At 34.9% G+C, this 19285-nt stretch overlaps 1 protein-coding gene across 1 annotated transcript; it reads left to right on the top strand.

The window, feature by feature from the left end:
* Positions 1-114: 114 nt before the first annotated feature.
* On the top strand, positions 115-18657 carry DNAJB4 (DnaJ heat shock protein family (Hsp40) member B4). Its single transcript, XM_015818200.1, has 4 exons — positions 115-213; positions 8357-8631; positions 12853-13427; positions 16766-18657. Exons 2-4 carry the CDS (start codon positions 8421-8423, stop codon positions 16997-16999), a joined length of 1020 nt encoding a protein of 339 aa, XP_015673686.1. The 5' UTR covers positions 115-213; positions 8357-8420; the 3' UTR covers positions 17000-18657.
* Positions 18658-19285: the final 628 nt, after the last annotated feature.

The raw sequence follows: 19285 nt of genomic DNA, 5'->3' as shown, positions 1-19285 counted from the left end.
TTCCTGAGTTAGATAAGACGATAGCCTCTCGGGGAGGGCGTATCTCGCGATGGTTGGTTAAGTAATCTCCCCTTTCCCCCCCCCCCCGGCCCCTGCCTACTTTCAACCGATATTATTTGGACAGTTGTGAAAGGAACTGATTTGTGGTACTGTACTTGCTGTCGCCTTGTCAGGGAGCGTCTGTCGTGGTGGCGACAACCTGCCGGCTAGCGAGTGAGTCTCTTAGGACGGGTAAATCGGAGGGAATGTCTTTAATTGAGCCTTTGATTCTCGAAGGCATAGAAAAAGCAACGGGGTTTGATTACCGATGGGTTGCGCCGAGGCGCAGGAAAACTCTCCCAATGTCGCCTATCCGCTTCGGGTGAAAAGCATATATAAAGACAAGTTACGTATCTCATAAAGGCTTTTTCTAAAATGATACGACAAGTTTGCCACCTGCCGTTCAAAACAAGGCGCTTCTATACACACAAGCATTCTCCCCTTAATGAATGTACGTAGAGTAATAAAAGCAATGAAGTCGGTGGCCCTGCGAGGGTTAAAAATCTGGTGCGAATGTTGCTGGGCAGTGTTGATAACATGAATTAAGCTTTATGAATTAAATTAATAAATTAAAACCGAGCGTTAATAAAATAATAAAAGATGGAGAGTGGTCGATGTGCGAAAATCCACGGTAGGTATGATGAATTTCCAAATTCATTATGGTCATCTCCCATTGTAAGAGTGATTAGGTTGTAGATACATAAAAAAAAAATAACAGAGCTTGCTTCCTACAAAATGGACTTTGGGTTATTAGAAAATTATTTCTGTAATTGTCACTGTATTAGCTTTTCTGCACAATTTCTTTTGTCTATATTTTTCGGTAGAATTTTTACTGCAAGGTATAAAAACTAGCTGCAGCAATACTCTACATAATCCCACCCTTCTCATAATTTTATCTTTATTTTTTTTGTGGTTTTTGATTGAAATGATACTTGGTGGTATAGTTCATGTAAGATAGAGGTTAATTGGCCTAGCAAAGATCTCTTGTTCCTCATTGTCCTCTTCAGTAAGTAAGTTTTCCTGGTGGAATTACATTTGAAATTTGATTTATATGTTGCTAATATCATTTTTTGTTGAAATTTTTTGTTGGATAAAAAAGATAGTGGTGATCATCCAAATCAGATAAGGAAACATTTATTCATGTTCTGTTCTTGTTGAAAATGTCAGTTGCTGCACAGGTTGATACCAGAATTATATACTGTTCATGTGATTTATTGTTTAGGAGCAAAGCTGATAAAATCAGCTTTAAAGGGAGATGCTCAAATAATTTATAATGGTTTTTCTTGGGATACTGGCTCTGATAGCATATCTCATTTGAAGCACTTCAAATTACTAATAATTAAAAAAAATCCGCCCCAAAGAGAATAGTTAATAAAAATGTGAAGTCATTGACCTAGGTCAGGGGTAGGCAACCTTGGCTCTTTTATGACTCAATTCCTGAGCCAGCCATGCTGGCTCAGGAATTCTGGGAGTTGAAGTCCACGAGTCATAAAAGAGCCAAGGTTGCCTACCCCTGACCCTAGGTTGAAATCCTGTAGTTTTTTAACTACATCACTAGTTTATGAGATTAATATGAGAAGGAATAAACAATTATTATTAGTCTTAATTGTTTGGGGAAATAAAGCTTAGTATCAAATACTTTGATGCAATAATTGTATAGTATAGTATTTTTGTTATGAGTTTACAGCTAAAAAAATATTTTTAGATGACAGTACCTGTATTTGTACAGGTTGTCAGTGACATCTAGTGGTCTTAGCTCTTCTGCCTGGAAAATAATAAGCTGGGGTATTAAAATCTTTTTCAAATCTAGTTTTATTTTTGATGACTTCATAGATAAGGAGACATGGAGTTTTCCTGGCAACAAAATGGAAGTCGTATTCATTGCCTTTTTTCAGGAAAGTGTTAGTGTGCTAAGGTAGCCTATAAGTGTATTTCTTCCTGACAAACTCCCATCCAAATGCAACCAGGTATTTGCTAATGAACCTTTCAAAGAGTTGAGTGCTTGCTGCATTTTATTAGGTAGCTTTTAAGAGCAGTTTACTTTGGTGAAGAAGCTGCAATACAGCTTGCACATTAAGAGCTACACTGCATCGTTTCTTGTAATGATTTCAGAAAATGCAGGAGATGACCTTTGAGGAAAGAAATTCTAAATAAAATTTCTGGATCTTAAACTTGGGTAGCAATCAGAGTTAGGGCTAGGCAAATGTTTTAATTTAAGATTGTGGAGGGAGATTGCTTTGTGTGTTTTTTTCACTCCTTTTGTGGAGTTAAATAGCAATTTAGTAAGAAAACTTTTTCTCATTTGCAAGACAAAAAATTCTGATCAAAGTGAATATCAACATTAGTTATCTGACCTATCACCTTCAATATGTCATGGACTTTCTATTACAGACATCCTTAATGTGGAGTATGTGGGTAGATTTCATGGTGTCCATGAAAAAGAATTATAATTTTATTTCACTAATCTAACTGAAATTTAGTTTTTCATTCAATAATGTAGGCAGCAAAGTAATTTTGCTAGAATCCAAAAATGTTTGTTAAGGCCAATAACCTCACTGTTAAAAACTGTAATAGCCTTAAACAGAGTATTGTCTTGTTTTAATGGATTAATAAAGAAGCACATATATTACTATGTTGCATATTTGTTATTTTTAATATTTTAATAACTATACTTGAACATAATCAGTTTTCTTTGTAATATATATGTAATTTTTGACAAGGATCCATAGATTTCAACAGATTCTCAAAAGACCAATGCCAGGGTAAGAACCCCTGTTCTACTGGAAAACTTCAAGCTGTTGAATCCAGCTGTTACTGAAAAGTACAAGAGAGTTGGTTGGTTGGCTGTTAACTTTAACTTTAGCAGTGTGAGTCATACTCTAATGTGTTAGTGGAGAAAAGACTGAGCATATCTGGCATGGATACTTGGAAACATACTCCACCCCCTGGAATACAACACATGTCCACATCTGAAATGCACGCAGGTCCTTTTTTGGTAAAGTATTGTTAGTATGAATTTTCTTCCACTCTGCTTGGAAGTCATCTCTTCCCTCCCTCCACAGATTATCACCACCAACAGCTTTGTGGAAAGGGTCCCAGAAGGGAGAGGAAGGAAAGCAAACAACAGCTACCTTCTAAATCTGCTTAGCTGTACTCTCTTCTCCACGTTTCTATTATCCTCAATTGCCCTGTGGGAAAAGTCCTATAAATTTAATTTCTTTTAAAATAATATTCATGGTATTTACAGTTACTTATGTTGTTTGTGAACTGCTTTGGGAAGCTTATTTTTTAAAAATAGGATATAAAAATTGTAGTAGTGACAAACTGTATCATGTACATTTCTACTCGGGATTATGTTCTGTTATATTCAGGGATTTAGTTGCAGGGAAACATTTACAGAATTGCAGCTTATAAGCACTTTTAATATTCCCTTCAAATATTGTTTTCATAATCAAACTGAGTAAGTTAACGACCATAAAAATAAGCAACTAATAATAATCTTGTTTGGAAAAATAATTCAGTACTGAAGTTTTCTACTTTCCCAAGAGACTCATGACAATTTTTTTTTAAACAGACCATTAGCTACCCATCTTCCATCTCATCATGGTTCACAAATTCAAATCATCCATAAATCTCTTCAGAGCTTTCCTTTTATTCCATAAGATGACAATATTTTCCTGCCTTGTTCTGAATGTTTAGCTTTAAATTTAATCATTCTGTATTTCTGATCATTAGAAAGGAGCATCTTTATTTTTATAATATGCACAGGATGAAGGTTTTGGCAAACAAATATTTATGGAATGAGAATCTGAAAATTTTAAGGGACATGCAATGTTGATAGATTATAGGAAGAGGAGCCTAGGAGGAAGGGGAATGGCATGGAATGGATTGTATTGAAAAGGAGCAGCCTACATCAAAATATTTTATTATATGACCTTCATTGCAAAAAAACTTGTAAAAAACTCTGCGTAATGAGGAAGAAAGACAAATGGAACAGAATTACTTTGTAATGTCTTTAAACAGAAATAAACTGCATGGTATGAAACTGGCTAATAGGAATGGAATTCTTTAGGAATTGCAAAGAAATATGAATCTTGAGACCAGTGATATTTTAGAAAAGCTTTAGTTGGAAAGACAATGTTGTGCATAAGAGATTTTATATTGTATTGTACCATACCATACCAATTTATTATATTATCACTGGAATGTTAGGGGAGCATTCCAGAGGAAAGGAATTCCTTGAGAAAATAATCCCCTTCAGGTTTTCATGGGGAGTGAGAACTCTTGGGAAGCACTCTGTACAACAGTGGTTCTCAACCTTTTAAATGCCGCGACCCCCAACCAGTCGTAAGTCGAGGACTAAACCGGTTGTAAGTCGAGGACTACCCAACCGGTCATAAGTCGAGGACTTTCCCTGCCCGGGAGCGCCGCGCATGCGCGGTTCCGCCCCCTGCGCCGGCCAAGGCGTAGCTGGCAAGCGGCAGAGACGGAGCAGGCCGACCACCAGCTGGCCCAGCCCAAGGGAGGTAAGGCACCCGCCGGAAAAGGAAAAAAAATGGCCGACAGCCTTGCTTGGCGACCCCCGTGAAATGGTCGATCGACTCCAAATGGGGTCCCGACCCATAGGTTGAGAACCGCTGCTGTACAAGTACATCTTAAATGAACAAATTCTATTTGGAATAAGCAGTCTTGCAGGCCCCAAACTATGAAGGATTTCAAAGACCAGCTCTCTGGAAACGAACTGGCAATAAAGAAAATCCTACAATATTGATATTACATGACAATATAGATGTATTTCATTTAATATCCAGCCCTTTGTATTTTGTTACAGTTGCAGTTTCTAGATGGTTTTTTTAAGGACAGTACTATGTACAGCACATTACGTAATCTTCTAGTGACAAAGATATAAGTGACTATTGTCCACATCTTCTGCAAGAGTATTCATATTAGCACACATATTGAAGTAGACAAAGGTCTTAGTCACAGCTTAAATCTGCTATTCCAAAAGGAGCTGAGATAACAGAAACACCCCTAAATTGTACGCCAACTTTTTTAGTAGGAGAATAACTACTTAGCTCCATAGTTAAGCTTGAATTGTCTTAGTTTTAGTTGACTGAATTTTCAATCCACAAACCCTCTACTTTGATAGAGTAAAGTCTTACTCTGTTTCTTCAAGATCCTTACAGAGTCCTGACCTGGGATAAGACCACCCGACACATCTTGATAGCCTGGAATTGAGGTGGTTAACCTAGTTTTCTCAATATAGTAATGATACCAAACCCCATTTGTTGGGTTATCTCCCTCAGTGACTACATGTAGATGTTAAATAAAATGTGAAAGAGGTTGAATTTTGTGACATCTCATGTACAGGTAGTCCTCCACTTACAACCATTCATTTAGTGACCAAAGTTATAACGGCACTGAAAAAGGTGACTTGACCATTTTTCACACCTACAACTGTTGCAGCATCCTCATGGCCATATGATCAAAATTTGAGCACTTGTCAGGTGGGCATGTATTTATGCTTGTTGCAGTGTCTCACCTTTTATGACCTTAGCAAGCAAAGTCAATACGGAAGCCAGATTCACTTATCCATGTTACTAATTTAACAACTGCAGGGATTCAATCAACAACTTTGGCAAGAAAGGTTGTAAAATGGGATAAAATTCACTTAACTACTCTCTTGCTTAGCAATGGAAATTTTGGGGTTAATTATAAGTCAAGTACTACCTGTACTCATTGGACATATCCAGTCAGGAAGAAATTGAACTGCCATGGAATAATGCCTCTAATTTTTGTATTGTGTCCAGAAATGTGCCAAGACTTCATTATAATAAGGTAGACTACCCCTTCATCCAGTTCTCATTGTAGGTGATGGCCTAAGTAAAGGAAGGTTATTGAACGGATGATGGTTGTCCAATATAGCTTGGTCCTTGATCAGACTGATGAGGTGATGCTTCAGTGCCCTTTTAGAAATATTAGCATCTCTTTCTCTCCAAATGATGCATTCACAATGACCATTGGTATCTCATTTTTGGCCTTAATTACACTAGGTATAAATGAGAATTGTCTTTGACAAGCTTTTAAGATTATATTACAATATCCAGCTAGCAATAAAAATATTTACAAAAGTTTAAACAGTTCTTCCTTTACTGAGTCTGGCATACTTGAAGGGTTTTACAACAGTCTTGAGAGCCTTGTTATTTTTTTATTAGATGAGGATTGGATCGTGAATTCTGGACCTAGACCATGGCTACAGATCCTTGAAATACCTCCTATCTGTAGAACAAGTTGTTGAGCCATTATTACAGCATAGACAGCAGATAGATACATAAATCATGAGCTTATAGAAAGTTATGATGTAGTTAGTCCAGCATTTTGGTCAAGGTTGCCTCAACTTGAACTGGCCCCACAGGCAGCTTTCCCATGGGTGATATTTTGTTCCCTTGGGAGCCTTCTGGAGAAGCTCAGGGAGAATCCTCAGGACAGATTCCCAATGTTCGCTACCCAGTATGAACTATTTATGACTGGCAGGCCAGCAGAGTTTCCTGCAGATTTGGACCAATTTTTTTTTTGTTCTGACCTTTTTGAATGAACAAGTAGTCAGGTGGGCTGTTCTCTCACACTGAAATCAAAGTGCCATCTTGGACAATTATAACAATTTTTATGCAGAAATTTAGAACTGCCTTTGACAATTCCATTCGACAAATTCAATGTTACTTTCACAATTTTATTTAAGAACAAGCAGCTTTCAGGATTTTGAAACTAGTCTCAAGACTACTCCTTCCATCTTGATCCCAGCTGCCACATTGTGAAAACTGGTATTTTGAACTGTTTTGATTGCTGGTTTTTTTCAGACTTCAACAGATACCTGTTGCCTTGTACATCTTATTCTAGACTTCTCCCAGCTAGGTGGGATTATGATGTTTGCGATAAGGACTAGCTATCAATAAAAGCCATGTTCCAACAATGGAGGCATTTCTTAAAAGGAGTGGTTCATCCAATGTAGGAATCCCTAAGAATTTGAAATACCTGCAGAAGGGCCATTTATTTACTTAGCATGAAATTTTCCTCTGGTTTTAACGTCTACATTATTTATATTTCTAACTTGCAGAATGAACAGTCAGGTAATCTATGATGCAAACCTCCTGAATGTTCCATGTCTGGTTCCTTCTTGTCACAATCTTGAAATCAGACAATTTTGCTACTCTCGCTCCTAAGATGTCTCTTAAACAATAGGACCCATATATCAAGAGTTCAGACGGATGACTTCCAGAGAGTCTTGCAATTTGATTTCAGGTTCCAATCTGCTGTTTGCTGATTGCAATTCCTCTAATCCTGACACCTGCACATCCATACCTCAAGCAATATTCTCCCTTTCACAGCTCACCATTTTGCCCTTGTGCTTCTTGAGGGAGTAGGTTCATGTGGTGTTTCCCATATCCTGTCTCTCTCTTTTTTTCTTTTTAACCATTTGTAGTTCACCATTGGGTTGCTCTCACAAGCTACAGCCCATTCTCTAACTAACAAGCTCCCACTTCCCAGTTTCAGCTGTTCCTGTTGAATATTTCTCAGTGCTACCTCCCTCCTTCCAGAAACTACCTCCCTATCTTCCCTATGAGAGGTGCTTGCAGATAGCTAATGATCTTGGTGACAGGCAAGCATAGCTGCTGTCTCACAATAGGCTTGTCCCTGTTGCTCCACTGGCAATTATTATTGCTGCTCTTGCTTTTTTTTTAAATAGTTTGAATTAAGAAGGGTTGTATATTCAGTGTGTAGGGAGACAAATTTTCTAAGTGTTAAAAATTTATAATTCCTTTATTTGTGTATTTCCTGAAATGTTTTTAAACTGACCACCTTTCACACTCGCTCCCATAAAGTATTTGTCACAACTAGTAGATTCAACTAATTTTATTTTAAATATTAAGAAATAGTTTTCTGTAGCCCATTTTTTTCAGTAAATATAGAAAACAGGCCTAAATCTATAATTTACCACCCACGCAATACTAAATGGCTGCAAAATTCCACAATTAAGGTTTTAAAAAAATACTTTCATATGAAGTTAGTCAATGAACAGTTAAATGTGCAAAGATAGAACACGACAGAGTTTTGGCAGTAGCTAGCTTGGGAAATGACGTCTTATAACATTTGCTGTTCTAGAAAAGAGCAGAGACACGTAGTGTAATTGGGAGTGCTCTGGGTGGCAGTGTTTTTACCAGTTCAATCTTTGTACAAAGTGATCAAGGAGAAAGAGAAGGTGGCAACAGTCTTTCTGGCTGCTTAATAGAACTACAGTTCTTGTTCATTTTTCTTTTAGGAACATTGCATAGCTGAGATAGAGAACTCATAAACAAAAGAAAGCATACTTTTTAAACACTGAAATGGGAAAGGATTACTATTCTGTTCTTGGAATTGAAAAAGGAGCATCTGATGAAGACATCAAGAAAGCATACCGAAAACAAGCCCTTAAATGGCACCCAGACAAGAATAAATCTTCCCATGCAGAAGAAAAATTCAAAGAGATTGCAGAAGCCTATGAGGTATTGAGTGATCCCAAAAAAAGAGAAATTTATGATCAGTTTGGAGAAGAAGGTAATATAATTTCTGTTGTTTCATTAGAGCTATTAATAGAGATATATTTGTGCTGAATATAATTAATTCAAATCAAGAGGGAATGAGCATTTGGTTGTAAGAACTTAATCTGAGAATTTAGCTAAATTATATTTCAGTAGCTAGATACTCATTACATTTGCAAGTCCTGCTTATTAAATTTCTAATTGTTTTTCTATTATGCATGGTAGGATTCTTAATTTTGGTTGCAAGAACTTCAGGAATATTAAGCTGCTTTTGCCTCTGATAGTTGCTGAATTGGTTTATTTTGTCCTATTCTTACAGTAACAAAAATTAAAATTTATATTTTATTTTTGTTAAAATAAGATTGAAATAGAAGGATGGTATTTCTGAACCAGAGTCCAGGTGTCCAGACTACGCTTACATTGGAATCTTGTCTAAAAAGGAAAGAATTTGCCTGATGTCATGAAAATACCACGACAAGTTTTCAGCTTCCTTTCCAGCTATTAATGTATCAAGGGAATGAGGCCTAGCTTTTAGAATTCAGCTACTGCCTTTATCTTTCAAAATTTAATTTAAGATTTGGAAATAGCTTTTGTTCTGCTAATGAAGTTGCATATTTACATTACAGTCCTGTGTTTCCTCAATGAGACAGAAGTATCCATGTATTGAATATGATGGGCTGAAAATATAAGAATTAAAAATGCATCAGTATTTAATAATTATAAAAACACGGGTTTCTCAAATGGATATGTTTATGTAAAAATTCAAATTAAGTAGTAATTTATAATTTTAGTATTGCCTCCCTGTATTCTTGGGAAACTTATAAGACCTTGATATGCTGAGTCTTATTTTTAAAGTCATGAATCAATGTTCTTAATATCTTTATGTACAGCATTAGGGACAATATCTAATGAGATAATTTAGTCAGAGTTAGAGATTGACTCTTGTTCAGACCATGAATAGACAGTTAATCTACTATTCTTTTTAATTAGACATGGGATTGATATGTTTTGAGCACAATCAATCCATTATCTATTTTGGGAAGCATCATTCCGTCAAGTACATGGTATAGTTTACTTAGTTCTACATCTTTAGTTGCTAAATTTTGGTAAATAAACATTCCACTCACAAACAATGTATTTAATAAGCAGGAAGAATGTCAATAATGCATACGTAAGCCATACATTTTGACACCTTATTTGCACTATTCAAACATAGTAAAACCAGCAGAATAAGATGGTTGTTATTATATTAACCATAATGTTCAATTCTATACAAATAGGCAGCCAATCTTTTGTCAAAATTGATCTCATATCATAGGTTAATGAAAAGAGAAAAAAGGAGCATGCAATCAATAGTTATGTCAGCTGCTGAAATACTTGTTCTAGTGATCAGGTATAGCTTATGCCAGAGTAGTTTGCAAGGCAATAAACTCACTGCTTCAAGAAATACTCTTACTCAAAATTTGTATCAGAGATTAATTTATTTACAGGTAATCCTTGACTTACAACCACAATTGAGCTCAAAATTTCCATTGCTAAGCAATGCAGTTGTTAAGTGCATTGACCTTTATGACCTTTTTGCCACAGTTGTTAAGCAAATCACTGCAGTTGGTGAGTGAATCATTTGGTCGTTAAACAAACTTGGCTTTCCCCATTGACTTTGCTTATCAGAAATAATAGTAGTAGTAGTAGTAGTAGTAGTAGTAGTAGTAGTAGTAGTAGTAGTAGTAGTAGTAGTAGTAGTAGTAGTAGTAGTAATAATAATAATAATAATAATAATAATAATAATAATAATAATAATAATAATAGAGTTGGAAGGGACCGTGGAGGTCTTATAGTCCAACTCCCTGCTCAGGCAGGAAACCCTATACCATTTCAGACAAATGGGAAGTCAGTTGGTGATGACAGACACCAGGAGAGTGCAATTGTCATAAATACATGCCAGTTGTCAGTCAGTGCCCAAGTTTTGATCATGTGGCCATGGAGATGCTGTAACAGTCATAAGTGTGAAAACTAGTCACTTTTTTCAGTGCCATTGTAACTTTGTAACTTTGAATGGTCACTAAACAAATGGCTGTAAGTCGAGGACCACTGATATTGAATTTTCTATCTCTTCAAAATTAAAGTTTTATGATTCTGACACCAGAACATGAGGTATAATTGTAGCAGGATTTTATTTCATAGCTTGCCTGGATTAAAATATTTAGAATATTTATAAACCTATTTTTATAAATAAACACTTATTCAAAAATATAGCTGAAACTAGTCAAGGAAATTTCAAGGAAATCAAGGAAATTTCTTAATATATTTTGAATCTTTTAGTATTGGGATGGATCCAGATTTAGTCATGTTTAGACTAGACCCATGAAGAAGATTAGGGTTAAATCAATTAGACTTAAATTAAGTCTTCTTTATTTCATGTTCCTGTTCTAAATAAACACCAAATAATATTGGTAATATGAAGTTGTTTATAATTTAGGTAACCCTATGGGTTCATAGTAGTCCTTTTAAGTTTTATAATGTAAGCTGGGTTCAAGCATGATATGTCATCATTTATTTTAATAATGATATGTAAACTAAGCCATAATCGTGTGCATCACATAGGATGCTGAATAATAAGTCATGATTTATATACTTGGTTTATATCATGGTAAAATAAAATCCAACAAAAGAAATAATAGATTAACACAATTTGTGAATCTATTTTTTTCTTTGATATTCTTAAAGTCTAATTTCATAATCAAAGTGAATGGTATAGGACATTCACCATTATAAATTTTAAAAAAAATCTAAATTATATCAGGAAGATGGATGGTTTCATAAGTTGCTTCAACATTAAAACAAAAATATTTAAGAGACTTTACACACTTACTATATGTTAGATGCCTATTTTCCCCCCAGAAATTTGTAAGCTATGTTTTCTAAGGAGAAATGTTTGTCTGCTGTCTAGTCTCACAAATGTGCAAATTTTAAATTCTAGAGAATCCAAATTCTCTGAATATGGAAATGTTTGGATTTCAGTAAATAATTTGTAAAGAAAAAGAATATAATGATTGCTCAGTAATTTTATTCCAAAGAATTAAGCACTACCATCTTGAATGACAATAGGAATATGGTGCTCATGAAAACCAATGTTCCCTCGAGTGCCCTCTTAGTATACACTAGAGTTCATACTACAGTATGTCTGTGTCTAAAAAACTATTTTAAAATATCAAGCAAACATTAATAGTAAGTATCCACTAGTTAAAAAAAGAACATTTTGGAAGCTAGTAAGCTTTCTCATAAATTAATATTTTGTGACTGTTCATACCTACTGTGACAACTATTGACTTGATATATTCAGATCAGGTAACTTATTAAGAATACTTTTTAAAAAAGATTGCAGAGTTAACATTTGCCTTTTATCCAAACTATCTATTTAGCTGATTTAAAGATATAGCAAAAAGATGAGAAATTGGTTAAATTTAGGAAGAATGTGTAGGTGAAATTAATCACAGAACGTAGGTGGGTGTCATAATGTAGGAAGATAAGCAAGCTTAAAATAATTGAAGTAGCTGTTCATCTAAGTATGGTATCATAACTTTGTAAAATCTCTTTATAAAACTCACTGGTTTGCAATACATTGATTTTTTGGGGACTCCTGGTTAAAGTTCCTTTCCACAATAATTTTATTTCTAAAATTCAGTTGGATTTACTTCCAATAAATATGCATAACAGTACATCTGTTTTGTATATTTGATAAGCAGCCCAATCCTTTATATTCATTCAGAGATTTAATTTCTCTGTGGATTAAACACAGAGATTCAGTATTCCTTAAGACATACAACTTAATCAGTGAAAGATTACCTATGACCCTCCCAATTGTGTTTTATGTTTGATCATATTTAAAGCATTTCTCTCATTATTTGAAGACTTCCTTACTTTCCTTTCTCCCACATTCCCCAGCAGTTATGTATGCATATAATTTGTCTTTTGCAGGACAGGACAAGACATGGACTTGTCATATGAATTGTTAAAATTAAAGTTCTCCCCACCTGATGTCACAGAAACACAAATTACTTTTTTCTTAAACTGGTAAAAGACAAAATATTCCCTCAAGTAAAAAGGACAGAGTCATCTGCCCCTCTTGTCTTACCATTATGATTTCCTATTTTCTGGATAACAGCCCAATATTGTTTTGTTAACAAATATAATTATTTAAGCTGGTTATTATTTCTTATGCTTCTGTATTTGGTAGGTTTGAAAGGAGGGATTGGTGGACCGGATGGTCAAGGAGGTACTTTCCGTTATTCTTTTCATGGAGACCCACATGCTACATTTGCAGCATTTTTTGGTGGCGCAAACCCTTTTGAAATGTTCTTTGGCAGAAGGATGGCTAGTGGCAGGGACACTGAAGATATGGAAGTGGATGGTGATCCATTTGGTTCCTTTCCTACTTTTAATGTGAATGGATTTCCAAGAGAAAGAAACACAGTTGGTAATCAACCCCGTCGTAAACAAGATCCTCCTGTTATTCATGAACTGAAAGTATCATTGGAAGAGATTTATCAGGGCTGCACGAAAAGAATGAGAATTTCCCGAAAAAGGCTCAATCCAGATGGTAGAAGTGTCAGAACAGAAGATAAAATCCTTACAATTGATATTAAGAGAGGATGGAAAGAAGGTACCAAAATTACATTCCCCAAAGAGAGCGATGAAACACCTAACACCATCCCAGCTGATATTGTATTTGTTATTAAAGATAAATTACATCCTCATTTCAAGAGAGATGGTTCAAATATAATCTACCCTGTCAAGATTAGTTTACGGGAGGTAAGTACTCTTTTTAAGTTTAAAACTGGATTTTTAATATTTCTACAATCTGTTTTTATTTATATTGTTGTATATTTGTAGTTGAGTTAAACTTGACATAGATCAATGTTCTTTAAGAATGCAAGGCTTATGTAGGTAGTTAGATGTTAAAATAGCTTAATTTGGAAATATGGCATGTAAATTTAGAATTTAATATGTTAAATAATATATTCGGTAGCATTTTATCCTTCTCCCACAAGGTTAACTCTGTCCTTGTTAACTATCTATTCAGTGAACTGTTTACCTCTGAACGCTGTTTTGCTTTTTCCTCACTGTCATTATACACATAAATCATGCAACTTTGTACTGGTTTTCTGGACTGCTTTTGCTTGCACTTTACATTTGTATGGGAATTTGCCATACTAGGGGTGTGGTGTCCTACAACAATGTTATAGTGAATATGTTGTCCTTGAATATTCCTCAAATAGAAATGCAAACAATCCTCTATGAAGTAACATAATCAGAATGCTGGTAGAGGGAAATGTATCATCAAGTTTGCAATGGTGGCAGATATCTGCAGCTCGGGTGTAGGATGAGGGTGAAAGTTTGTTCTCCGAGCTTGTGGGTTGGTTTCCGAATAAGCTCGAAGAACAAACCTTCACCCATATCATCAAGCATTAGAAATTTTTTTGTGATCGCAGAAAAACAATTAACACTATTGTGAGAACAAAAGAGCAGCATTCTGCTTGTGTGAACAACTCTATGCTGATCTGCCATGATATTTTCATAGATTTCAAATATATTTTATCATAATATTGATACAATGTTGATATAGTTATATTTTTTATAAGACAACAAAAGTTGTCTCCAAGCAAGTTAGGCAGCATGTAAGTTTAATAAATAACAAACAAATAAATAATGGCACCATACGTTGTCAGTTCAAAAAAAAAATAGTAGTTATATTGTTAGTTTTCAGTCACCAGATATAGAATAATAATATAGTAAAAGTATTTTCATATTATATATATATATTATCTAAAAAGATACCAAGGCCATCAAATTATCCAATATAAGCCTATTATAAACGTTTTGAAATATTTTTTAAACATTTGTATAGGATTCCTTATTCCAACAGTAAAACATCTCGGGTAGTATGCTGTATTGGTACTTTTTGTATTGTGAACATGCAAACTAGGTGACTAGATTTAGGAGATACACCCACTGCAATAATCAGTTGTCAAGGTAACATTTAGTTACCTTACTGCACACATCATAATGTTCTATTAGAGCACTATTTCTCAGTCAATAATTCCTGTGTATTACAAATGGTATGTAAAAGCAATCCTGGTAGGGTACAAGACAAGTTATTAAAACTCTTCTGCTGACTATATTTCCCTACTCATATGATAACATGATAGCTTTTTTTACTTTCAAGCCTAGGATAACTGTTAGGCCAGTTTTCCATTTGCTTTGCATTTGCCTCATCTCCTTTGCTTGTGCTCGTAGTTCACCAGCCACTTTCTTCCTGGAATTTTATATGTCTTTCCTCAGGAGCCACAGATAGCAAACGGGTATATCTTGTCAAGGCCATAATCTCCATCCTCACTGAGTCATCCATTTGGACATGAAAGAAAAGGAAGTAGTGACAATGGTGGGCCCATTTTCCAAAATTAACTGTAAAGCAACCCAGTTGCTTCTTCCCCCACCTGTTTAGATCTTTGTCCTCTGTTGTTCATTTCAAACAACAAATCCCAGTTTTCCACATAGGCCTGCTCAGAAGTAAACCTAATAGTATTTGGTGGAACCCTTGGTAAAGTTACATAATGGAATCTGTATTGTGCTGGTAACTTTGTCATTATTATTGTAGAATAAATACAAAAACAGATTTTTTAAAAACATAAATGTCATTCTTGGGAAACCAAAGTAACTAGTCAAACCCAAATGCCCTATAAAAGACCTCAATTTTGAGCAACTTCTGGAAAGGCAGTCTTGTACGGGAGTCAATTTGATGTTCACTAGGCGGCTGTTTCAAAGGACCAGCACCTTAAATGAAGAACAATATTGCTAACCTTGGCCTCCCTGATCTCCTTAAAGTGGGGCAGTGCTAATAGTTTTTCCAGGATACTCAAACTGAGTAGACTAATGTAGTCCTGCAAATAAATATGCATGTAGGGTTTTATAGATTAACACTGGAACTTTAAAATTACATCCATAAGTTTGGTGGCAACTAATGCAGGGCTTGCAGTACAGGTATAATGTGCCCCCTTGGCAGACCCTGGTATGCACATGGGCTAATGCTCTGGGAGTTTTCATCACAGTCTTTGTAATTTTCCCACAAATGGTAAGATTGAAATCTGGGCACTAATTGTTCAGTACTTGTAGTTTCAAGGTTGTTACGTGTTTGCAATAATAGTGAATATCTATAGCTCAAGTGTAGGATGAGGGTGAAGGTTCATTCTCCAAGCTCAACCCACAAGATTGGAGAATGAACCTTCACCCTCATTGTTACGTATCTCCTCTCACAACGAGGCATTAACAGATCCAGGAAATGCCTCCCTCCCTGGACTGCTAGAAGGAGCTGGAGGGGGGACAGGGATTCAGCCCACAGGTAGCAGATGACATCTTAAAGAACATTGTTTACATCTATATTGTGAATTTTAAAAAGGTAAGTGTTCCATCTCTATATAGCAAGAATAACTGACTGATAAGTTTTGATACAATTTAGTATGTCAGAAATGTTTTAAAATCAGTTTGAGAATTTGGCTTTCCTAAGCCTGGTTAGGGATATATGTGCCAAACATTTAGAGGTTAAAAAATTCTGACCTCAGAATATTACCTTCTTTTGTCAGAACACCTGTTCACGATCAAAATGGGTATTCCAAGGTTAGAACATTCCAACACTTCTCACAATCAATTACATTCCAAGACTATAATAGGATATTCCTATTAAATGAGATGCACATGGCCCCATTTCACTCTGTTACATTAATGTAATGTAAGAGGTGGAAATTTGTGTCATGTGCCCAGAACATACCCATGAAAGAAAAAATATTGTTGCCAATGTTCCTGTCTCCTGTCTTTACATTTAGGCATTTTTTGCACATTTTGTTAAATGGTAAAGTACTATTTTATCTTTATTGCAAATGGTATTTATAGACTGAAATGTTCAACTGTTTGGTGGTAACTCTCCACTTACAAAAAAAAAATACAACATAGTGGTTTTTGCATTTGAATAAATTATGCTGTCATTTATTTAAGAATTATAGTTATTTATCTTTATGAAGGACATGTAGTATATTTGAAGCCTGAAGAAATAACAAATATGCTCTTCTTAATTGTTTCAATTTACTATTTTCCAGGCTTTATGTGGCACCTCAATCAATGTACCAACTATAGAAGGCCGAACAATACCTATGACAGTAAATGAAGTTGTAAAGCCTGGAATGAGAAGGAGAATTATAGGATATGGTTTACCATTTCCTAAAAATCATGAGCAACGAGGTGACTTAATTATAGAATTTGAAGTAATTTTCCCAGATAATATAGCTCCAGCCTCAAAAGAAGTACTCAGGAGAAATCTTCCTGTATCATAAAGAACACATCAGTGAACTGTTCCGAATAGACATTGAACATCAAGGACTTTCAGGTTTATGCTGTAAAAGTGCAGTCTATAACTGTTGAACTTTTCTTTTGTGTGCGCAGGTAGGGAAGTGAATTATGCAGTGTTGCATGAGAATTGGAGTACAAAATACAAAGACTTGCAACCAAGTATAAGGCTATTACTACTTACCGTTTGTTGGATCTTCCTTTACAAAACACTTTATCCAGTATTTTGTGTCCATGTAATCATGGGTAAAAAGGGAACACCTCTGTCCGTGTATTTCTAATAAAGTGCATAATTTGCTATGCACTTTAATTCAGATAATCCCGATTATCTGTATGAGTTAAAATATCACAGTATTAGAATTCGTTATATGAATCTATGTAACATTTGCAATATTTATTTTATGTATATACTCTAAGCTGCATTACCTTCTGCACAGCAGCAGGCAAGTAATATCATTTAAAATGTTTATGAGCCCAAAGAAGAGGTGGGTCTTACATTATTGTACCAGTCTGTGAATTCCTTTAGTCCATATTCTGGTAGTAGACATAGCGACCTAATAGAAAATAAAATTTGATGGCAAACTGTTTTTGGCCTAATAGATTTCCAGATAGAGATTGTTGTGAAAATGCATTAATGCTCTCTGGAACTTATATTTCATGAAGCGGCATACTTATAAGCATCATCTGATTAATTAGCCTAATTCAGTAACGATTGCAATCTTTCTCAAGTTTAGTATGAATACTTGAAACTCAGACAAACTGAAGTTTTTATGAATATGTAGTGAATTATTTGAAGAAAAAGTAATGAAACTTTATTTTTGCAAAGAAATACATGTCCAACTAATATTCTTGGGCAGCAGATGAACAGTATTAAAATTAAGACAACACTACTTGTCTTGTAATATGGTCAAATGGAAACATTCATGAAATTATTTATCTTTGTTTACAATAAAACTTAATTTTATTCAGTCAAAGTGTGCTAGATAGCACCTTTAAGTGAAAGGCTGTTTAACAATTATGTAAAAAGTTAATGATACAATTTTTCTAAAACTAGCATATTAAAATCCAAAACAGCTGCAGTAATCGATAGTGGGAGGACACACTTTAAAAATGACTCCTGAGTGAATGGGAAATTTTTTTAATGGAATTTAGTACAAACTGCCAAGATGTGCAATCTTAAACCAGCATTTGAAAGCATTTGAAAGAGGTATTTCACAAAGCACATTAAAATAAATGAAGGATCAGTCTTCAAAGTAGTAAAACAGTTGTCTTCTTTGCAAATCTCATATAGCTTCTTCAGAAGCTCTTCCCAGTTGTCTGCATGCTCATACACAGAATATTTGTGCTGAGACACCTGCATGTGGAGTAAGCAAAGACTGCTATCAAACCAGTTGCATGGGCCTTGCAAAGGACCTGATTACTTTAATGCTTTGAAGCAAAATGCTGTTTGTGCTAAAGTGCTCTGCAAACAATCTCTTTTGAACACCTTATAACATCCCTTTCTGAAACTAGAGAGAATCTATAAAGCAAGTTTTAATGACACTAAAAATGAGAACAAGAAAACTACTACTTTTTATTTGTGCACCTTGTAAATGTATTTAAATATACTTTATGATAATGTATTGCATTTCATATTTTTAAATATTAAACTATTATTTTTAACTTTTTTTCCCTCCAATTGTCAATTTGATGCATGAGAGCAAATGAAAATAGTATTTGACATTTGAAACGTAACACGTACCTGCAGTATGGAGATAATGCACTATATCGGTGTTTCTCAATTCTGGGAATTCTGGGAGTTGGAGTCTACACATATGCAAGCTGCCAATGTTGAGAAACCCTGCTCTATTCTGTTATTAAGAGTAAATGCCAATGAAACCTATGGCATTTACAAGATAGGAAAGTTCTAGATTGTATAGTAAATGAATGGGTTTATATATTACAGTAAAATAAGACCATTTTTAACAGTTTCCTGTTTTATTGCATAGGTCAGTTGTATTTATACACCATGCTAGACTACAATCCATGGTTTACAAACTACAGTGGTTGTGTTCATGCAACGTGGTGTACAAAACTATTTTTTCTAGCTGTAAATTCAGTATCTTTTAATATTAAGAGACTGTATCAAAGTGATCAATTGATAATCCCACAGTTGTCATCTGATCTAAATAAATGGTAATGTTTTGTGGCAGTAGAAGTTATATGATAAATGTATATTCTATAAGGAGCTCTGAGTTTGTCCTGAATATAATGCCAACTTTTTTATTTATTGT

Source organism: Protobothrops mucrosquamatus, unplaced genomic scaffold (assembly GCF_001527695.2).
Source record: "Protobothrops mucrosquamatus isolate PMUCROS unplaced genomic scaffold, P.Mucros_1.0 scaffold702, whole genome shotgun sequence".
Classification (NCBI taxonomy): Eukaryota; Metazoa; Chordata; class Lepidosauria; order Squamata; family Viperidae; genus Protobothrops; species Protobothrops mucrosquamatus.
This window is presented reverse-complemented; position numbering and strand designations above follow the sequence as displayed.